Source organism: Cydia amplana, chromosome 24 (assembly GCF_948474715.1).
Source record: "Cydia amplana chromosome 24, ilCydAmpl1.1, whole genome shotgun sequence".
Taxonomy (NCBI): Eukaryota; Metazoa; Arthropoda; class Insecta; order Lepidoptera; family Tortricidae; genus Cydia; species Cydia amplana.
The window spans coordinates 1,268,379-1,293,072 of record NC_086092.1 but is presented as its reverse complement, the minus strand read 5'-3'; the positions used below and the strand labels follow the sequence as shown (position 1 = coordinate 1,293,072).

Below are 24,694 nucleotides of genomic sequence, written 5' to 3'. Positions count from 1 at the left end.
TTATGATCTTACGATCCGTCGCAATGGGGATCTACGATTAATTTGATCATTCTTGCTCGGGGCTATATTTATTTTAACAATACATTTTTGAAAATTTTTGGCACAAGATTTTATCGCTGACTGTACCTACCTACTTTTCTTTCCACAGGTAACTGACAGGTAACTAATATACTCATCGAGACAATTCTAAAAACCCCAAACACAATTAGGGTTGAGTTGTTTTATTACAGAGTTCCTATGGCCACATGTCTCCATCTTCAGATCAGCTCGATACCATATATACCATAATATTGCATTGTCACCCGATTTACATTTTAATTTTTAGCTTCAGTTCATCGGAAACCGGGAAATAGGTCGAAAACTTGCAAGATTTGATTACAGATGTAGTGCATAGGTAATTATTTTCCAATTATTTTCCATCGTATTTTCACGGAAACTTATGAACGTACGTGTCTTGCTATTTCAGCCAGTCTCGGTACAAAAAGTACTAGTTTGACTAAAGTAGCATGACAAATACGAACGTTTCCGAGAAAATACAATGTAAAACAATTATTCAAGTCACTACATCTGTACAGACAGATTCACACACAGCCAACGGGACAGGTGAAACTAAATAAAAGCTTGTAAAAAAAATACCAGTCGATTAGGGTAAGATTATATCGGTGTGAATGTCAACCGTACTGACTGATACAGAGTGCTCCAAACGCAATTTGTCGTCACCGGATAGAGGTACAGACAGCTAAGGAACAATAAAACGGTGGATACATCATTTTGAACACTTCCCCCGCTTAGTTACTTTTGCTGCTGGCTGTGACTGTACATGGCCGGATAAAGGAGTAGGTAGGTACAGTCGGCAAAGGGACAATAATATAATTTAAATTTAATTTTACCTTTTATTAAATAAGACAAGGTTTCAATTTCAAATTAAAAGCTTCTGGGACTAAAGGCCAGTCCAGACGGGAACAATTTTTCGTCAATCTGATAAAATTGTCTGATCAAATCAGGTGGTGTGTGGACGCAAACGTCAATTTGGCTTGCCGATTTCAACCAATACCGCCATAAATTTAAATTACTTAGTGATTAAATTGGAGATTGACGCTAATCTTTTTTCTCATCAAATCAGTTGATTTGATCATCCTGTCTGGATTGGCCTTTAAGAGGCCATGGTTTATGTTATATCCTCTCAGGAGTTATAGTTTGTTAAAGGGCTGTCTCTTTTCAAACATAGGCAGAGAGAATCCTACTATCTTTGTCTTACACTAGTACTAACACCCAAAAGAAAAGGATGAGTATAGTCTTCCTAGTTCTTACTGACTGACAAATTGGTTTGACCAACTATATCTGCAGTAGCCACGTTCGTTCGTTCGTATACCTATACCACGGAGCTCGAATTTGCAAGAAAGAGAGGCAGATAATAAATTTAGAAAATTGATAATTAATAAACTCTTGCATGTTCGAGCGATATATTGAGCGAAATAGAGGCAAATAGACGAACGAAAGAAGCCCTCTCGTAAGGAGATTATAAATTTGGGCCTCTCGATTAGACTTGGGCTGAGTATCTGAACGCACTTCAAAGTGTCACTGTCAGCACTTGTGACTTGTGACGTCAACTTCAGTGTCATTTTACAACTTTCGTCATGAATAATATTTTATCGTGAAAGCTCTTTTCGAATATCAATTTAAAATATTGTATAGAAACATCCGCGTTATTGTTTCAATGATGCTACAAGTTAAAACGATGTCATTATCACAAGTGCTAACGATTTTACTAACTTTATAGCATCGTGTTTGTTACTTAAATACATGTGGTGTGTTTGTTGATATGGTGGAAATAGTCATGCATGACTGAAGCTTTTCTTTATTTATGAATGAAATAAATAGCAACTGCAACAATGTAAGTATGTCTACTACTATATTTACAATTTTACACAATGTCTACTACGTTTTAGTTTTTAATGTAACTTTTTCCTCAAAACAAAACCTCTACCTGAGATACAGGATTATATTCCTAGTTCAGGTGCACATAACAATGTACGTAATATGTAATACGGTTTTCTGAATATTTTTTTCTTATTCTTAACTAATGTTTTAGGAATTCTCAATCATATCATCGACGGGAGATGGAGGAACGGATCAGAAGATTTGATAGTGTGTGTGTTGCGGCTGTGCATCATATTGGACGTTTGCAAGAGCAAGTAAGTGGGCAGATGTAACAAAAGCACTGATTAATTAATTACCAATACATACTGATTAATTGATTAGGCGGTTGGTAAAGGAGTAGTACGATGGTTTTCTAGTAGAAGGTAGCTGAATTTACATTTTTACTTACTTAACAAGACACCCGGGATGCATGGCAAAAACTTAAGGAGGCCTATACCCAGAGATATTATCATTATTGAGTGACAGATGGCGCTGCTCGCCCTATAAACATTGGATCCCTATATATTTATTCGCAATAATAGTTAACAAGAAGTTTTTAAGTTAATAGTGTTTTAAATAGTTATATCAGTGACATAAGTGTGTGTGACAATGTTTTCGAAACCGAAAGGACGGTATATAACATTAAAAACTTAGAGAAAAAGCCCTGCATCAAACAGCGCTTTTACGTTCATAAACGAACTATTTAAAAAAATATATACACATTACTGTGCTGGTGTTCCGTGACTCTCATAGTAAAAACACTAAATAAGACTTATACGGTGCAATCTCATTAATAATTAATCTGTAATTAGCTTGTTAAATTCAAACTCTGCCGTTAGATTGCATTTTATAAACAATGACATCGAGTGACAAGTGCGACAGATATACAACGAGTTATGATTAGGCGGTTGGTAAAGTCAAACTTAAAATATACTTTATTCATGTAGGCCTAGCAACAAGCACTTATGAATAGTAAGTAGGTGTTACATATATACAAAGAGAATAGATTTTATAGAGAGTTACTGTCATGATAAATTATGTAGCCACCATTGACGTATAATATCTAAGGACGGGCTAATGGGGCACTAAACATCGTACTAGTTCAGCGGTGCTACCCACGAATTCCAGCCAATCGTGCAGTCTAACGCGACTAGTTGCGACCAATAGCGCGCGAAATGCGAACTCGTCAACCAATCGCGTTGTAGCGATTTCACACCGCTGTACTGGCCCCTGTCATGCCTCATTATTATTGCCCGTAAAGCCAGTCCCTATATCTATGTCAATGGTAGCCACAGTAAATTTACCCTGCCATCTTTTGACAGAAGATTAAAACTGTTAGAATGCTATTTGACTTTGATCCTTATTCTTTCACTGATATGTGTTCATTTGTAAATATTGAAATTAACGCCATCTGGCCGTGCATAGGCTAAAGGTTATGGCACCATCGCTCGAAAAGATATTTGTATAAATATATTTATTTTGTAGAACGTTTAGATGTTGACAATAACATCAATATATTTAATTGTTGATATAATATTTTGCTACGTCACTTATAAGTGCCATGAGTTATCCCAGGTTTGATTAACAATGTTTTTCTCTCACTACAGGCCAGAAATTTCCTGTCCCAGCTATTATGTGAGCCGGGGGAGTTTAAGCACCGCTTCCTGCAGACCAGCAGGCAGCTGGACGAATTCATGTATGCCGTCACAGACTTCAACTTGGCAGCGAGCACTTTCGGTATGTTTTATACAATACAACACAAATATTGTTTTAGAGCGTTCTCAGCCTAGAGGTAACGACTCCGCCACGACATTGAGCGACTTGCGACGGCGGAGATACAGCGATCGGACCTTTCGTTCCCACCTATGGTTGTCCCTGCCGCCGTCGCAAGTCGCTCAATGTCGTGGCCGAGTCGTAAAAGCGTGCGATTTTGAATCTGGAGGTAACGGGTTCAAACCCTGGCGTGTACCAATGAGTTTTTCGTGAAATATGTTATATGAAACATATTATGTTTCATCATAATTAAGAAATATAAATAAGTATTAGTTTAACCAAGTGCCAAAGCTGTTATACTATGTGCTTATTGTTTCTTTTTTCTTTTTCCTTTTGTTTTATTTTGTTACTGTGTTTAGCGACAATAAATGACTTTTTATTTTATTTTTTTTTATTTTTATACAAAAAAGAAGACCTTATGTGATAAAGTAATTAAAAAATCACTTGTTTAGTAAAGACAGGTAGGTAGCAGGCTAGTAGGTAGTAGAGGTAGGTAGTAGGTAGGTAATAAACAGAAAATAAATATGATTATATCTTTCCCATTGTTGAAAAAAAATTTAAAAAATTGCAAATAACTTGGTTATTTTTGATTGAAATTTCAATAATATAAGATTTTTTTTAATTTCTGCCTTATTTGCATAAAGTTATGTAAATTTTACAGAAACCAACAGTGTAAACATGGATCCATATCACCCTGTACCACCAAAAAACCCACAGCATGCACGTGAAATATCGTCCTCTCACTCTAACACACCATCTCACTCTAACACGCAGAGGTTACCAACAAAAGATAGAAAGTCATACAAAAGAGAGAAAGGAATGAATAATACAAGACAAACATATAAGAAAGAGAATTGCAGAGAGAGTAATGGGAGAGATTTAAATAACACGGAAGGAAATGAAACTGTTGTGGAGCGAAATGAAGTAAATAACATGAAAGGAAATGAAACAGTTGTGGAGCGAAATGAAGTAAATAACACGGAAGGAAATGAAACTGTTGTGGAGAGAAATGAAGATCTACCTGATACAGGTATTTATAACAATGCGTCACTACATAGTATAAAACAAAGTCGCTTCCCGCTGTCTGTCTGTCCTTATGTATGCTTAGACCTTTAAAACTACGCAACGGATTTTGATGCGGTTTTTTTAAATAGATAGAGTGATTCAAGAGGAAGGTTTATGTATAATTTGTTAACCCGTGCGAAGCTGGGGCGGGTCGCTAGTTTTTTATACGTTAAAGCTAGTTTCTTTGTTTACGTTTGATAAAAATCGATCCAGCAATGAAGGAGTATCAGCTCTTCCCTAAAAACCGGCCAAGTGCGAGTCGGACTCGCGCACGGAGGGTTCCGCACCATCAACAAAAAACAAGCAAAAATACGGTCACCCATCCAAGTACTGACCCCGCCCGACGTTGCTTAACTTCGGTCAAAAATCACGTTTGTTGTATGGGAGCCCCACTTAAATCTTTATTTTATTCTGTTTTTAGTATTTGTTGTTATAGCGGCAACAGAAATAGGTACATCATCTGTGAAAATTTCAACTGTCTAGCTATCACGGTTCGTGAGATACAGCCTGGTGACAGACGGACGGACGGACAGCGGAGTCTTAGTAATAGGGTCCCGTTTTTACCCTTTGGGTACGGAACCCTAAAAAGGGGCAAGCTATGATGCATCTATGCAAACCTTTGACAGTTGCCAACCACATTATATAGCCACAGTAAATTTGCTGACATTTTTCGACAGAAGATTAAAACTGTTAGAACGCCATTTGACTTTGACCCTTATTATTTCACTGATATGTGTTAATTTGTAAAATATCAAAAATTGACGCCATCTACTTGATGACATGACGACATCTAGCCTTACGCTGCCGCTAAGACGTTCCTGTTACCGACTTGGTCGACATCCGCATCCGCATGAGCTCCGCATCGATTTTATGCGGATGCGGATGCAGATGCGGATGTTGAAAATAATGCGGATGTTCCGCGGATGCGGATGCGGATGCGAATATTCGCAACATCCCTGGTCTAGAGCAGCGGTCGGAAACCCGCGGCCCGCGAACCTGTCACTTGCGGCCCGCGAGCCTCCCTGGCTATTTTGTATGTAATATTGACAAACGACAATGTCTGATAAAGTCATAAATATTAACAAAGTGCGGCCCGCGTCAACTTCGTTAACTACTATGTGGCCCTTGGCTGCTAAAAGGTTGCCGACCGCTGGTCTAGAGGATGTCTTGTCTGTGCTCTCTGCACATACAAGACATCCACCTATCTTTGCCTATGCCCAGGGTGTAAACCGGTGGGTCTGCCTCCGCAACCAAAGTTGGACCCTTTGGTGCCCGAAGCTACTATTGTAACCGTGGAAGGTGCCCAATTATGGATAGTGGTCGACGATACTTCATTCTTCAAGTAAGTACCTACTATACACACAATCCAGAACAGAGCTATATATTATTTTTTTGTATTCTCTATTTGGGGTCATCCATTAATTACGTCACACGTTTAGGGGGAGGGAGGGGGTCAAGAAAATGTGTCATGTTGTGACATGGGGGAGGGGGGAGTCACAAACATTGTGATGTCACTTTAACTTCATCAGTAACCGAAAATTAATTTATATTTTTTTATTCGCTGTACAGTTAAATAATGAGATTTTGGATGTAACTTTCGTTGTTTTATAAAATTACTAATATTTATATATCAAAAATATTTTTTTATTAAAAAAATAATGCCGAGTTAATATTATCGATTACGTTGAAAACAAAATTGCCTAAAATGTGACGTCACACCTAGGGCTTGCAATTCGAATATTCGAATATTCGAATTTGTCGAATATTCGGCCTGTTTTGATATTCGAATATTCGGCCGCTCAGGTTTCGAATATTCGAATATTTTTTATTACTATAAAAAAATCTATGTCATCCGCTGTAGTCACAGTTTCTGTGTGTTTCAACTAACTTTTTCCCTTAAATATTCCAATATTATATAATTAGCCGACCATTAGGAATTCTTGCCAAAACAAATAAAGTCAATAAAGATTCAAAATACAATGAAATTAAAGGCCTTTTTACAGGCCTCTGAGTGATTACAAGTTAATTTAAATCGGAAAATAATTACCTACTGAAAAAAATATCTTACATACCTAGGTGTTTGGGTGGTTAAAGTTATAATCATAATCATAATCATAATCATTTATTTGCACATAAAAAGGGTTTTACATACAGGTGTTATAAAGTTACATTTCCAAGCCTTTTTAGCTGTTTTTGACAGCATGCAAATGGGTCCTTATAATACATTAAATTTGTACTTAAACTTAATTACTAACTTCATTAACTTAAATTAAACTAAAATAGAAAGCACAATAAATTAACTTTACAATATACACATACAGTCCCAGCCATTGATAATAAAATAATTGAGTATGTCATGGTAATAAATAAAACTAATAAAATATTAATAATATAAATTTGACTAAAATTAATTTTATACATTATTATGTGCAATAAATTCATTAATGGAGTAAAAATTTTTCGCCAGTAGCCATTTAAAAAGCGCTGTTTTAAATTTAGTGTATGGCAGATCTTTTATATGCTGTGGTAGCCGGTTGTATATGGTGACACCCATACAGTAACAGTTTTTCTTAAAAGCAGCAGTTTTTTGCTGTTTAGGTACAACAAGCCTATTTGTATTCCTAGTGTTTCTAGGAAACACCTCTTTGGCTGTCCTGAACAAATTCATATTCAGTTTTACAAATTTAGAGACTTCAAACACATAGAGACAGGGTAGAGGGAGAATATTTAATTCAGTGAAAAGAGGTTTACAAGAAGCCATTGGGTACACTCCACATATGGCACGAATACATTTTTTTTGGCAGATGAAAGCCCTTTGAACATCGACCCCATTATTTCACGCAACGACGCATTTATAATAAGTATTATCTAGAAATATTAAATACGTATAATTTTGGCGTTTTATTTGTTTTTATAAATGTGGGCATCTTATAAATAGTAGGATGATAAAATCTAGTCAATTAAGTGGATTTCTGCCAAATATCCTTAGTTTTAGCAATATGTGATAAAAGCTTTTGAATAAAACGATAATAAACCGATTTCTCGTTCCTTTTCTTATTTTTTATAATATTCGAATATTCGAATACGTCGTCAGAAAAAGTCGAATATTCGAATATCTGAGGGTTTCGAATATTTGCAAGCCCTAGTCACACCAGGGGGGGAGGGTTTGCAAAATGTGACCAAGTGTGACAAGGAGGGGGGGAGGGATAAAAAAACCTAGAAATTCGTGTGACGTAATTAATGGATGATCCCTTTTCTTATAATTATTCCTTTTGTGTTTCTTTGTAGTGTTTTAATATGTACCTAGCTTATGTGTTATCTGTGGTGGCATCACCAAATGGGGCCCACGGAAGACCAGCGCTAGCTTTATATAGGTGAACCAGGATCTATTGAGGGTGCGCCATGTTACGGAAATTTGTTGGTACTAATTTCTAGCAATGGCAACAATTTTAATAATATTATTAAATTATACAACGGGACTTAATCGCGTATCTAAGTTTTAAGATTTACCTCCGACGTTTCGAGGAGGTGGTTTCGGAATTTTAATAATAGACAACATCTACCCTCTATGATAGTTGTCAATATTGACAATGTAAACATTGCTTTGTCTAGTTTCGTGTGAATTATTATTAGACTGCAATAATCATGCCGAAAGTTTTTTGATTTTACAGAGAAAAAAGTTGTAAATAGTGTATATAGTTATTTATTGGAAATAAAACGTGCGGGAGAGAAATTTATTCCATTAGAAAACATAACGAAATTAGCATCTGAATTGACGGGTAAGTTTCAAACTTATGGACAAATGTCACTATAGTCAGGTCGTCACGATTTGGTTGATGTCTTGTAATCATTTGATTTGTGTATTAGGTGTATCGCATGCATCGGTATCACGGATTGCTAGCGAAGGGCGTAAGGGCGGAATTAAACGACCAAACCTAAAAAAAAAAGAAAACAAAAAAAAGAAAATTGACTTTACGCTATTCATTTTATCTAAATCGAGTCAGCCATTTAAGCGTAAAAACCGAAGAAATATCGAAACATCAAACTTCGCACTTATTAAAGTTGTCGGAATAGAACAAAAATCAACTGCCAATTTCCATTGTCCCCACTATACAAATTGTTGCTATATAAAATTCAAAACGAGCGCCCCGCCCTCTTGACAATACTCCCAAAGTTCTGGTTTGCCTATAGCTAGCATTATGCTGAGTTGGGTCCATTTTGTGAATTGATTTCTTCTTTTCTTGCTGTTGTTGTTGTCTGTACATGTCCGTACATGTTATGTGATCGTCACGAATAAAAATCTTTTATCTTTATCTAGATAGGACTATAATTGATTTTAATACACAAAAATTAGTTTTAGGCAAAAATAAGTAAAGTAATTGTAATATTCTTTTCGAGAAATTAAAGAATTTATAAGCAATAACTATGACTTGTACTTTATACGATTACTTAATAAATTGATTATGATTATTCTAGCGATAAAGAGGCAGTTAGATGAGTTTCGATTTTCGCGTTTCCCGGTAGGCCCTTTGTAAACAAACCGCCTTGATGTATCAATGTCATATTTTATTGTCCGTGAAAACTTGTCAAAAAACAGTTTAAGGCACAGTATGCATAAGTTACTCTATGGTTTACGATGGGGGCTAGTGCTGCACAGAACATTGCAGTAATATTCATACATATATTAATCGATTCCTTTGTATATTTTCAGGCTTATGGAAGATATGTTGAATTATTACCAAAATCGAGAAATGGTGGAAGATTTCATTCCTAAGAGCGTTTGTGCTTATTACGACGAATCCGAAACTAGGCACATCCTTAGAGCCCTCTACATTACATCAGAGGTATGTACCCAATGGTTGTCTGGAAGAGATCGCTCTTTAGCGAGAAGCCTTCTGTCTACTACAATTTAGTTATATAGTACATTACGATACAAGTGCGAAAATTAGGAAACTCGAAACGAGTGGCGATAAATTAAAACACGACCGATTTACTGCCATATGTACTGTAAAACGTTGTACAATACACGTGCGAAAAGGTAATTCGCAACTCGTGTCGATTTAAAACACTCCCTTCGGTCGTTTCGCACTTGTATCGTAATGTACAATTTTTTTTTATATAATAAACTTTACAATTAGGTATATCTCTATAGGATGGTGATCCAGAGGTATTCCTTGTGGACACGGGGGAATTCCAACCAGCCACCCACAGTCGCCTGTTCCCTCTCGCCCCGCAGTTCGCAACCACCCCGCCTTTGGCTCATCTCTGTTATTTAGCTGACGTAAGTAACCCCCAAACTTTTTCCTACAATGGGTCTCGTAATGTCTGCCTACAGATGTAATTTTATGTGATACTAGCGACCCGCCCCGACTTCGCACGGGTTAACAAATTATACATAAACCTTCCTCTTGAATCACTCTATCTATTTAAAAAAAACGCATCAAAATCCGTTGCGTAGTTTTAAAGATCTAAGCATACATAGGGACAGACAGCGGGAAGCGACGTTGTTTTTAGGGTTCCGTAGCCAAATGGCAAAAAACGGAACCCTTATAGATTCGTCATGTCTGTCTGTCTGTCCGTCCGTATGTCACAGTCACTTTTCTCCGAAACTATAAGAACTATACTGTTGAAACTTGGTAAGTAGATGTATTCTGTGAACCGCATTAAGATTTTCACACAAAAATAGAAAAAAAAAAACAATAAATATTTGGGGTTCCCCATACTTAGAACTGAAACTCAATTTTTTTTTTTTCATCAAACCCATACGTGTGTGGTATCTATGGATAGGTCTTCAAAAATGATATTGAGGTTTCTAATATCATATTTTTTTAAACTGAATAGTTTGCGCGAGAGACACTTCCAAAGTGGTAAAATGTGTGTGTGTGTCCCCCCCCTGTAACTTCTAAAATAACAGAATGATAAAACTAAAAAAAATATATGATGTACATTACCATGTAAACTTCCACCGAAAATTGGTTTGAACGAGATCTAGTAAGTAGTTTTTTTGAATACGTCATAATTCGCCTAAATACGGAACCCTTCATGGGCGAGTCCGACTCGCACTTGGCCGCTTTTTTAATATGTAGTGATTTCTGTTTAGGTTGAACAGACGGAAGATAAAACTTTAGAAGACAGACGGACAGAATTCCTGCAACAATACTTGGGGCAACGATACAAAATAAAACTAGTTGAAGACTTAAATGAAGACGGGTAATACTATATTTTTAAATTATCTCTTACTATTTTATTTATTTATTTAAGTATGAACCCTATACATCTCTAAGGATAATTTGATTAACTACTATATATTGTAATCTTTTAGTTATGATGACACTTAGAGACATTTACATCTCTAAATAATTTTAGATTATAGTTTTTGTATCTTTGTTTTTTTTTTCATTCAATACTATTGTTATTGCGTTTTTTGTAATTCGACATTTAGAGGCTTTATACATCTCTATGTTAGTTTGATTTGATATTTACGGCTTAGTTGTATTTTATAATTATTGATGTGGTTTTTTTTTGCTGTATCTAAATTCCATATTGACGTGTAAAAGTGCCCTTGTGGCCTATTTGCTGAATAAATGTTGATATTTGAAACAAACGGTCGTACAGAAAATATTGTTACAGTTTCTTCTCTTAATCTAGACCTATTGTTTCCATTTTTAGGGTTCCGTAGCCAAATGGCAAAAAACGGAACCCTTATAGATTCGTCATGTCTGTCTGTCTGTCTGTCTGTCCGTCTGTCCGTCTGTCCGTCTGTCTGTCCGTCCGTATGTCACAGCCACTTTTCTCCGAAACTATAAGAACTATACTGTTGAAACTTGGTAAGTAGATGTATTCTGTGAACAGCATTAAGATTTTCACACAAAAATAGAAAAAAAACAATAAATTTTTGGGGTTCCCCATACTTCGAACTGAAACTCAAAAATTTTTTTTTCATCAAACCCATACGTGTGGGGTATCTATGGATAGGTCTTCAAAAATGATATTGAGGTTTCTAATATCATTTTTTTCTAAACTGAATAGTTTGCGCGAGAGACACTTCCAAAGTGGTAAAATGTGTGTCCCCCCCCCCCCCCCCTGTAACTTCTAAAATAAGAGAATGATAAAACTAAAAAAAATATATGATGTACATTACTATGTAAACTTCCACCGAAAATTGGTTTGAACGAGATCTTGTAAGTAGTTTTTTTTTTATACGTCATAAATCGCCTAAATACGGAACCCTTCATGGGCGAGTCCGACTCGCACTTGGCCGCTTTTTGTTAAACATATATTTATATTAAAGCACGAAAAAGTACCTATCTTATATTTTATATTTCACTACCGACCCGCCCCGGCTTCGCACGGGTAAACCTTAACAAAATATACACCTAAACCTAACATAAAAATCACTCTATATATAGATGAAAACCGCATGAAAATCCGTTCTGTTTATGACTTTTTAGAGACAGACAGACAGACGCGGCGGGGGACTTTGTTTTGTAAGGTGTAGTAATTTAGTGATTTGATCATAGAGAAAAAAATACATAGAGTGCTCACGCCATACATCAGTTTTAGTACCAAAAAGACTATTAGCATCTAGCATCGAGTAGCGGAACTATCAGTACTGCTACTTGACAATAGATGTAGCACCGACCGAAAAGTCTTATGCTGTTGAGATAAGACTTTCCGGTCGGTGCTACATCTATTGTCAAGTAGCAGTACTGATAGTTCCGCTACTCGATGCTAGATGTAGAGTTGTAGACACTGAAATTAATAGTCTGAACTGATGTATGGAGTGAGCACTCTTGTCTTACTATATTTCTCTATGATTTGATCGAACGAACGCGAAAGCTCAAAAGTATTTCAGCATAGGCAAAAATTTCGTATTTTTTGTGGGATACAGAAACAAGGATTAATAATTTTCTTAATTTCAGTTCTTTGCAATCTCTGGGTGTTTACGTGTACTTAGACGATGGCACTACTGTCAATGAGCGAGTGCAAGCACTGGATTCAAGTAAGTTGTACAAGTACTAAGCACCACATATCAACTTAACTGTGCTAAAATATTCGCGTTGGGATCCCGTTGTTTCCCATAAAGTTTTAAGTCATTAATGTATTGTTTGTCATAAAACTGAAACCGTAACATTTCAGGATTTTCGTAAGGTTATCCTATAAATAGGTTAGGTTAGGTTTGATTTATGGCAATCCTGAAAAGTGACGCGTTTCTGAACCAAATGAATTATGACTAACGAAAATGCGGGCAAACAATACATTATGGCTTAAAACTATTTGGGAAACAATAGAGACCCATTCGCGTTGTTTGTGTACATGTAAAATAAATGCTTTCAGACGATCCAGAATTGAACAATAACTCCAAAAGCAGTATTAACAACGAAAACATACATTCTCTGACTGAAATAAATAAAATAAATAAAACTTCACAAAATGATAAAATCAAACCTGATGAAAACGAAAGTATAATACTTGACAAATCTAATGAAAATATTGATAAAGATATAAGTTCAAAAGAAAATAAAATGTTAGATAAAGTAAATACATTTAATGATGAAATTTATAAAGACACGAATTTAGAAAAAGATATAATAGAGACAGATGAAATTAATGATAAAAGGGTCGATGGAATGGACCTTAGACCTGATGAAGATCGGGTTAAAGAATTAGAGGCGATAGAAAATATGAATTTAGATGAAATGAAATATACGGAACATGAGAATGCTGTTGAAGCTGTTACGGTAACTTTTTAATATACAATGTTTCAAACCTTAGCCACGGAATAGTAACATTACGATACAAGTGCGAAAAGTAGGAAATTCGCAACGAGTGACGACAAATTAAAATTAAAACACGACCGAAGGGACTATACGTGCGTATGTCGAAAATTTAAAGGGCCATATTATGTACTGTAAAACGTTGTACAATACACGTGCGAAAAGGTAATTCGCCACTCGTTGCGAATTTTCTACTTTTCGCACTTGTATCTGAATGTACTATTTCTGCTCTCCGGTCGGCAAATGTGCATCTTTTTAAAAATATTGAATTTTATAGGTACCGTCAACTGGGGTGAATAGGGATGGCTGGGGTGAATAGGGACAAAACTTAAAACATTATTTACCTGATAATTTATTTGATTTATGTTTAATATTAAATTTTTCTTGCACCTATTACTGCTTGTTCTCTGTTTGGCCTGAGGGTTAACTGGTATCCCTTAAAGTCTTCTGGCATTAAGTTCGCCTTTTGTACATTTTTTTTTACTGTGCAGTAAAGATTAAATAAATAAATAATATCATAAGAATACCCACACAAATTGCATCATACAAAATCTATTTATTATTTTCAATGAAATGATAGAATTTATGTGCGTATTTTTATTTTTACAAGCTTTTATTTACTTTCAACTGTCCGTTTTCTGTCTGTAAACAAATCTTGCAAGTTAAATTTGATCCACTTCCCGGTTTCCGATTGAGCTGAAATTTTGTATACACATGTAAGTCGGGTGACAATGCAATATTATGGTACCATCGAGCTGATCTGATGATGGAGACAGGAGGTGGCCATAGGAACTCTCTGATGAAACAACGCAACATAATTGTGTTAGGGGTTTTTAGAATGATCTCGATGAGTATTCGTTGTCTGTCGTAAGAAAAGTACAGGCAGCATAAAAGCTTGTACCAAAAATGTAGTTTTTGCCAAAAACTTTTTAAGATATTGTCAGGTAAATCACATTTTAAGTTTTGTCCCTATTCACCCCAGTCATCCCTATTCACCCCGGTAGTTATTACTATATTGTTTGTTGTAAATTTTCAGGGTTATAGCAATAGAGACGAAATGGAAATATGCAAACATTACAAAGGCGGCGAGGGTTGCTTCAAAGGTAACCGATGCAAAAAACGTCACGTCAAAATACACCCAGGTACGTCACTTTTGGCATTTTAATAATAAATATCATAGAGAAATATAGTAAGACAAGAGTGCTCACTCCATACATCAGTTAGACTAATAATTTCAGTGTCTACATCTAGCATCGAGTAGCGGAACTATCAGTACTGCTACTTGACAATAGATGTAGCACCGACCGGAAAGTCTTATCTCAACAGCATAAGACTTTCCGGTCGGTGCTACATCTATTGTCAAGTAGCAGTACTGATAGTTCCGCTACTCGATGCTAGATGCTAATAGTCTTTTTGGTACTAATACTGATGTATGGAGTGAGCAATCTATGTATGTTTTTCTCTATGTAAATATCTAGGAGCAAAGCTCGGTTTCTCGGAAAACATATAAAAACTTAAAAATGCGCGTTTTCCCAGAAATAATTTTAGTAAACGCGACATTTCTGTAACTTATTTTCCTTTGACATGCATGAATTATGTCAATACAAATAATTTTCACATGCCATAAGGCCGAACATATCATGGGTCAATATGTAGGTACACTTAATAACATACTGTACCATATACACCCCAGGCCAAAAGTATGGAAACAAAGCTATTTTTCTTAATTTTTAATATTCCCATTATTATTATTGTGTATTGGTAACGCAAAAATTACTTTAGGCAGTTTTATAAGATTAAAACAGCACCCAAAGTATTAAAACATCCTAATATATGCGAAAAAAATATAAATTTGCGAGAACATACAAGTCAACCTTCTTAATTGTCTTTCTACGAAATGTTGAATTTACAGTTTTATTAAAGAAAATTATAAGTAATTTACTTTTAAAATGTTCTAAATGTGCTGCGGTGTATGTTCTCGTGAATAAACTTTCATTTCATTTCATTTCATAAGAGCTAGCTAGATCGATTTTTCGCCCCCGAAACCCCCATATAGCAAATTTCATCGAAATCTTTAGAGCCGAAATTTCATCGAGCCGTTAGTCGAGAGATCGCCGAAATATATATACAATACAAAAATTGCTCGTTTAAAGGTAAAAGATAAAATAAAAATATAAAAAAACCAGCCAAGTGTGAGTTGGACTCGCGCACGAAGGGTTCCTCACCATTACGCAAAAAACGGCAAAAAATCAAGTTTGTTGGATGGGAGTCCCACTTAAATATTTATTTTATTCTGTTTTTAGTATTTATTGTTATAGCGGCAACAGAAATACATCATCTGTGAATATTTCAACTGTATAGCTATCACGGTTCACGAGATACAGCCTAGTGACAGACAGATGGACAGTGGAGTCTTAGCAATTTCTCTCTCTGTTCTTACCCTTTGGGTACGGAACCCTAAAAACCTAGGATGTATGCCAAAAAAATCCATTTTATGCTGCACCATCCCACTAACCCGGGCTTAACCGGTTAAACGATTAACCCAGTGTCAAATTGTACTGGTAACCATGGTAACTCCAGGTTTAACCGGTTATCCCGGGTTATTGAATGGTGCAAGTGGCCCTAGGAATTCTTCACCGACTTTGCCACCATAGCAGTCATATTTCGTATTAACTTGACGAAATGTGCAAAGTTAGGTCTGACTATCTAGATTAGACCCTGACCATAGCCACAGAATAAATAATAGTACTAGGTACAGAGGACTCGCTCTCTAACAAAACGCGTCTGTTACGATCAGCACAGATATGGCCGCTAGGTGGCGACAGCGCCACGCGCGGCTTATGGCTAGCCACCAAAATTGGTGTGGAACGGATGTACTTTTAACTACCTGTAGCAAAGCGACGAAATCGCGGAGTGAGCCACGCCTGCCCTGACCATAGAGAAAAAAATACATAGAGTGCTCACTCCATACATCAGTTTTAGTACCAAAAAGACTATTAGCATCTAGCATCGAGTAGCGGAATTATCAGTACTGCTACTTGACAATAGATGTCGCCACCGACCGGAAAGTCTTATGCTGTTGAGATAAGACTTTCCGGTCGGTGCTACATCTATTATCAAGTAGCAATACTGATAGTTCCGCTACTCGATGCTAGATGTAGACACTGAAATTAATAGTCTGAACTGATGTATGGAGTGAGCACTCTATGTATTTTTTCTCTATGCCTGACATAAGATTGACCTGTCCACAGACGGCTGGACGCTAGACCGCGTGTCCGTACACGTCAAGTGTCCGTCCCCGCCCCTCCCCCCGCCGGGCACGTGGCTCAAGCTCAAGGTCACGCACGTGGACGACACGTGCCAGCTGTACGTGCACTTTGAAGGTCCAGGTGAGTGTAACCGTAGAGGAAAAAATACATGTGCTCACCAGGGATGTTGCGGATGCCGATTTTTTGACATCCGCGGAAGCGGATGCGGATGCGGATTTTTAAAGGCTCACATCCGCGGATGCGGATGTCAAGATAGGTACATAAAAAACGTCAAATATTACATTTTAGTAATTTTTATTTCAAAAAACGAGCCAAGTGCGAGTCGGACTCGCGTTCCAAGGGTTCCGTACATTAATTCACGCTTGACTGCTCATTTCTAATAGGTTTTTTGTCTAATAAATTAAATAATAATAAACTGTAATAATTTAATAATGTCTAATAAACTAAATTACCTAGCAGTATAGCACTTACGCCGATGCTAAGACGTTCCTGTACCGACCTGTTCCACATCCGCATCCGCATTAAACTCCGTATCGATTTTATGCGGATGCGGATGTTGAAAATAATGCGGAAGTTTTGCGGAGCGGATGCGGATATTCGCAACATCCCTGGTGCTCACTCCATACATCTATTTTGGCCCCAAAAGGACTGTTATTTTCATAGTCGACATCTAGCGTCGAGTAGCGGAATTATCAGTACTGCTACTTGACAAGATGTTGCACCGACCCAAAAGTCTAATGCTCAACAATTTTCAGCTAATAATATAACCGGATTAGCCGAAACTCTATTTTCAACTCCTTCTGCTTTAATATTAGTTGTAAATTAATACAAATTTCGTGAGTCGCGACTCACTAGACATCTATTGTCAACTAGCAGAACTGATAATGTCCGCTACTCGATGCTAAAATAATAGTCTTTTTGGTACCAAAACTGATGTATGGGTTGAGCAATCTATTCTTACTATATTTCTCTATGGTGTAACTGTCTAAAGTCGCTATAATACATCTATTGGGAATATTACGCGAAACCCTGCGTAGGGGGCGCCACTACCACAATCAGTCACAATCTATAAGGGTCTACCGCAAACGAGAGAGTCGAAATTTTGTTAGAGAAAGAGATCGCTTTTTGCGATAAGACCGCCGGTTGTTTAATCTCTTCTTTTCTGTATTATTTGTATTGTATTGTATACACCGAAATCACAAGCCTAAAGTAAACTTTAGGCGCGGTAAACTGTCCCACCAACTTTTTATAAAATTAATATTAATTAATGCTAACTATTTAATTACAGAGGAGCCTATGTCTCTAGCCGACGTGGTAGATGAAATGACCCTCGCCGCCGAGAATTCCGGACCTTTAAAGGTATTTTTGTATACATAATTACTTATAGGTACAAGCTTTTATTTAACCAGGTTATAAGAAATACAGTGTGTAAGTCTAATACGGGCAATAAATTAAACCAGATATAGAATTTACCCGTCTTATCATTAATTAAAATGTTTTTTATGTTACACTTAATTATGACCCCGTGATTAATTTTTTCCACATGTACCGAGCAGCAATGTACTGCAAACATTAAGAAACAGAAGATGACATGACATTACTAGATACGAGCTTTTTATAGTAACTGCCAACAAGCGTTGACAGTTACTTTAAAAAGCTCGTATCCCGTAACTTGTGTGGTGTATTACATTGCGGGCCGAATTATTTTGTATGGTTAAAATTTTCAATGCATTTCTAAGTAAAATCTATCTCAATATACTTTTTAGGTCCTATGCTAACCACCGTTTAAATATTCGCCCGTATTGGATTTACACACTGTATAAGTAAAGAAAGAGTGGTAACTTCTTAGATCAGTTTTCTTACCAAAACGCGAGTTATGTCGTAGTCGACATCTAGCGGCAAGTAGCGGACATTATCAGTACTGCTAGTTGACAATAGATGTCGCGGCAAACAAAAACTCTAATGCTCAACCATTTTCAGCTAATATTATAACCGGATGCACCGCAACTCTATTTTCAACTCCTTCCGCTTATAATTTTCGATGAAAATTGTTTTAGCAGTACCACAGAATAAATAATAATACTAAGTACAGAAGACTCACTCTCTAACAAAACGCGTCTGTTACGATCAGCACAGATATGGCCGCTAGGTGGCGACAGCGCCACGCGCGGCTTATGGCTTTCCCCAAAATTGGGGCCGAACGGATGTACTTTTAGCTACCTGTAGTAGCAAAGCGACGAAATCGCGGAATGAGACACGCCTGGCAGTACCTAAATTTTTCGTCAGTAGCGACATTAGTGACATCCTGTGTCAAGTAGCGGTACTGATAGTTCCGCTACTTGACGTTAGATGTCGACTATGAAATAACTCTCGATAAGAAAACTGATGTATGGAGTTACCACTCTTTCTTTACTTATATTTGTCTATGATTATAGTTAGACCAAGACAACTCTGCAACGATTTTGATAGCACACGCAGTGCAAGTGCTATTTTAAACGTCAAACTTCTATGAAATTATTACGTATCGTATATATAACACTTGCACTGCGTGTGCAATCAAAATCTTTTCAGACTTATGTATGTATGTATGTATATTCTTTATTGTACGTAGAAAAACAAATACGAGAAACACAGTTCCATAAATAATTAAACAACAAGGCGAACTTGTCGCTATATGGGGTCTCTTCCAGTCATAACCAAGTCCAGTTCCATTCTTATCTTGGTCTAACTCTACATAAATACAATACAATACAAATCCTTTTTATTGCACAACCTCATTAAAACATTTACAGAGAGACACACATAATAGGTACATGAAGACAGAGGCAACAACACGCGGTCTTATCGCCAAATAGCGATCTCTTCCAGACAACCTTTAGGTAGTGGATAAATGATAATATTAATACATTATTAAATTATACAACGGGACTTAATCGCGTATCTAAGTTTTAAGATTTACCTCCGACGTTTCGAGGACGGCGTTGTCCCCGTGGTCTCGGAGAAGACTGGCTTAAGTTGACATCAGCATCGTCTAACCGCGCGAGTTTTTCGAACTACCCGCACTTGGTCTTGTTTATCCGCTTGAACGTTTGGCGCACTAGGGATGTCATAATTACTACTAGGGATGCCGTTGTATAATTTAATAATGTGTAAAAATCGTGAAAGTTTAAATCAGTGTTAATATTAATACATATTTTGTAGTTAATTTCCTATTACAGTTAGTACCGGCGCCTGGCGAGTTGGTATCGGCTCCGTATGAAGGCAGCCATTACCGGGCTAGGGTCATATCAGCACATGACTCAGTAGAGGTATCATCATAAAATAAATTTATATTATAGGACATTCTTACACAGATTAACCAAGTCTCAAGACCCACAGTAAGATAAGATAAAGATAAAAGATAGTTTATTCAAGTAGGCATAATTACAATGCGCTTAGTAAGCTCAAGAAGGCTTGTGTTGTACTCAGACAACGATATATATAACACTAGCGACCCGCCCCGGTTTCGCACGGGTTACCCAAAGACGGACATGTAACGCTAATAAATCAATTTGAAAAAATACATGGGGGCCACTTTTGGGGGGGAAATGAGAAAGTTAAAATTTAAAGTTTTTCAAGCTATATCGTAAGCTATAAGCTATATCGTAAGCTAAGCTATAAGCTATATCGTGTTATATCGTCAGGTGAGAAGCAAAATTCACTAAGTACCACCACAAGTTCATAGCTATAGTGAACCATATTAGTACGTAAAGGAGGTTGATTTTTGTTTAAATACTTTTATAGTAATTGGTGTCTTTTGCTTGTCACCTGACGATAATATCAAATTAAAGAGCTTTCAAATATTTTTTTTTTATAATTTTAAAATAAGTAGGTAAGAAACTATTTAAGAAAATAGCCAAAAAATTACCCCCCCCCCCCCCTTTATCTCCGAAACTACTGGGTCTAAAATAGTTCTTTACCTATAGATGACAGGAAAACCTATTAGAAATGTGCAGTCAAGCGTGAGTCGGACTTAATGTACGGAACCCTTGGAACGCGAGTCCGACTCGCACTTGGCCGGTTTTTTCCTAGTTTCGTTCACTGTAGAAAAATACACGTGAGGTCTCCTTAGCCGGAAGAGGTACCTCATGAGCAGACATCGGACTCTATGAGGCAGAATTTATTGACAGGCAGAGAGTTACTATATCGATAAACTCAATTATCATATACAATAAAAAAAAAAATATCGATACTTCTCTCATGTGCTGCATGAAACAAAATAATTACTAAATTCCCTTCTTCTTTATTTTAAAAAGATTTTTGAATCTTCACTCATCGTAATTTTTTTTTAACCGAGCTCTCATATAAAGGCTTTGTGTAAACTTTATCATCCACCCCGAAATAATACTTACAAATAATATACATTTACAAACGAAACTGGGGGCGATCACTAGTATTAGGGAAAAGTATCGATAATTTAATTTATCGATATAGGAACTCCCTACAGTTCGTTTTTTTTAGCATTAGAAAGAACTTGAAAGAAGGTAAGCTATTTTGACATGTCTTTTAATTGAAAAACACTTTTTAAAAATCAATAACTATTACTTATGAAAGCAGAAGACTATAAAAGATCGTATTAGATTCATAATTGTTACATATTGACCGTAACTTATTTTTAAAATGTCTTTTTCAATTAAAAGACACATCAAGATTGTTTACCTTATTTCTAATGCTAAAAAAAACGAACTTTAGCTGTCAATAAATACAGATATAGCTGTAGTATACTGGCACATTGGCTAGATCAGGTCAAGCCTTTAGCAACTTATGTCAAATAGGCTGGCCTGTAGGTTTTAAGAATAATTTAATTTATTTTACTAACATAGTACCTATTTAAGTTTTAGCTTAAGATTTATTTTTATTTTTATTTTGTAACTAACACGATATGGATGCTTTATCTGAAATAAAGAGAATTGAATTGAATTTATTTATTTTATTTATTTATTTATTATTCGGAGAACCAACAGCTATCAATTGTACAATAGTTATATATGTAAATAACAGAAAGCCAATTATAGGTTCCCACCAATAGCAACAGGTTAACAAACAAATGGTGGTTAGCACTAAATTTTTTACAACGTGTTATCACTAATAATCTAAATATGAATACTTATTAACAATACAAAACAATACTCTTTATATGGGTACCTACAGAACTAGGAAAACAAAACTTATTAATAATATTTACGTTTACGTTACGTTACGTTTACGTTTTCGTTACGTTTTTGACGACCGGTCTGGCCTAGTGGGTAGTGACCCTGCCTGTGAAGCCGCGGTCCTAGGTTCGAATCCCAGTAAGGGCATTTATTTGTGTGATGAGCACAGATATTTGTTCCTGAGTCATGGTTGTTTTCTATGTATTTAAGTATTTGTATATTATATATATCGTTGTCTGAGTACCCACAACACAAGCTTTCTTGAGCTTACCGTGGGGCTTAGTCAATTTGTGTAATAATGTCCTATAATATTTATTTATTTTATTTTTTATTTATTTATTAATATACTTGAATTCAATTTAATTGAATTAGTTCTCATGTGTACCTCAATTTGTATACTTTTTTTTGCAGGTGTTCTACATAGACTACGGTAACACGGCAACAGTGTCTATATCCGATCTTCGCCCGCTTGAGCCTCGTTGGCTAACGCTGCCGGCGCGCGCCGTGCCGTGCCGGCTGGCTGGCGTGTCCGTGTCCGACGTGTCCGTGTCCGGGGTGTCCGTGTCCGGGGTGTCCGTGTCCGACGTGTCCGTGTCCGGCGTGTCCGTGTCCGGCGTGTCCGTGTCCGTGTCCGGGGTCGACGTGTCCGAGACGCTCAGGGGTTTAACGTTGGACAGGACTATGCAGGCGCAAATCATGTTAGTATGCCTTTTGTGTGCCGTTGTCATATCTGGGTCGAAGGACCAAAATGTCGCTAGAGCATATATTGCTCGAAGGACCAATAATGGCGGAAATATATCCGTAAAAACCGGCCAAGTGCGAGTCGGACTCGCGCACTAAGGGTTCCGTACTATTACCAGGCGTGTCTCACTCCGCGATTTCGTCGCTTTGCTACAGGTAGCTAAAAGTATATCCGTTTCACACCAATTTTGGGGAAAGCCATAAGCCGCGCGTGGCGCTGTCGCCACCTAGCGGCCATATCTGTGCTGATCGTAACAGACGCGTTTTGTTAGAGAGTGAGTCTTCTGTACCTAGTACTATTATTTATTCTGTGCTATTACGCAAAAAACGGCAAAAAAATCACGTTTGTTGTATGGGAGCCCCACTTAAAAAAATATTTTATTTTGTTTTTAGTATTTTTTGTTATAGCGTCAACAGAAATACATCATCTGTGTAAAATTTAAACTGTCTAGCTATCACGGTTCATGAGATACAGCCTGTTGACAGACAGACAGTGGAGTCTTAGTAATAGGGTCCCGTTTTTACCCTTTGGGTTCGGAACCCTAAAAACAACCAAAAGTAAGAGTCTCGTGGAACTAACGTTGGAAAAAAAAACCGGCCAAGTGCGAGTCGGACTCGCGCACGGAGGGTTCCGCACCATCAACAAAAAACAAGCAAAAAACGGTCACCCATCCAAGTATTGACCCCGCCCGACGTTGCTTAACTTCGGTCAAAAATCACGTTTGTTGTATGGGAGCCCCACTTAAATCTTTATTTTATTCTGTTTTTAGTATTTGTTGTTATAGCGGCAACAGAAATACATCATCTGTGAAAATTTCAACTGTCTAGCTATCATGGTTCGTGAGATACAGCCTGGTGACAGACGGACGGACGGACGGACGGACGGACGGACGGACGGACGGACGGACAGCAGAGCCTTAGTAATAGGGTCCCGTTTTTACCCTTTGGGTACGGAACCCTAAAAACTATGCAGGCACTAATTATATTAGTATTTATAATACTCGGTTTCTAACTGCGCACTGTTAGTGACCATACATAGAACAAATTAAATTATTTTCAGAAAATATTGGGGGTGCCATAAGTCTTCAGTAAGAAGTGCATATACTTGGAAAAATTCGACCTATGCCGCTGTGGCCCGGTGGCCGAATGACACAGGCACCTGCCGCGATAGCAGAGGACGCTGGTTCGATTCCAGCCTGGGGCACTGGAGGCCTGGGTCACTTTTTAGAGTTCCGTACCCAAAGGGTAAAAACGGGACCCTATTACAAACACTCCGCTGTCCGTCTGTCTGTCCGTCTGTCACCAGGCTGTATCTCACGAACCGTGATAGCTAGACAGTTGAAATTTTCACAGATGATGTATTTCTGTTGCCGCTATAACAACAAATACTAAAAACAGAATAAAATAAAGATTTAAGTGGGGCTCCCATACAACAAACGTGATTTTTGACCGAAGTTAAGCAACGTCGGGCGGGGTCAGTACTTGGATGGGTGACCGTTTTTTTGCTTGTTTTGCTCTATTTTTTGTTGATGGTGCGGAACCCTCCGTGCGCGAGTCCGACTCGCACTTGGCCGGTTTTCTTAGTATATGACATTTATTTCAGTAGGTAGTGACCCTGCTTGTGAAGTCGATGGTCCTGGGTTCGAATGCTGATACGTTGTGCGAGGAATCCGCCAGCTCTTCAGTCATCAGTAACGTCAATTATTATTTTACTTTTTTTTGACAGCGCTCGAGGTCTCGACGAGGTGACCTTGAAACTTATCGACGCCGACGGTTTCGACATCGGCGAGCAACTAGCCGTGTTTGCCGGCATCACCCTAAAACCTTACGACGTAGAACATGACGAGCAACGTTGCGTGCTCGTGCCGGCTTAGCCGAACATTTGAGGCTAGCTACATATTACTTATAGGGTAAAAGTGGGATAGATGCCCCACTTTTTGAAATTACTTGATATCTC

General features: G+C 37.2%; 1 protein-coding gene across 1 annotated transcript; it reads left to right on the top strand.

The window, feature by feature from the left end:
- Window positions 1-2,120: 2,120 nt before the first annotated feature.
- Window positions 2,121-24,623, top strand: LOC134658994 (uncharacterized). Its single transcript, XM_063514600.1, has 15 exons — window positions 2,121-2,195; window positions 3,528-3,657; window positions 4,355-4,723; window positions 5,980-6,100; window positions 9,470-9,602; window positions 9,911-10,039; window positions 10,859-10,968; window positions 12,681-12,760; window positions 13,096-13,499; window positions 14,572-14,677; window positions 16,787-16,924; window positions 18,093-18,163; window positions 20,023-20,112; window positions 22,408-22,694; window positions 24,404-24,623. Exons 1-15 carry the CDS (start codon window positions 2,121-2,123, stop codon window positions 24,609-24,611), a joined length of 2,451 nt encoding a protein of 816 aa, XP_063370670.1. The 3' UTR covers window positions 24,612-24,623.
- The last annotated feature ends 71 nt before the right edge of the window (window positions 24,624-24,694 follow it).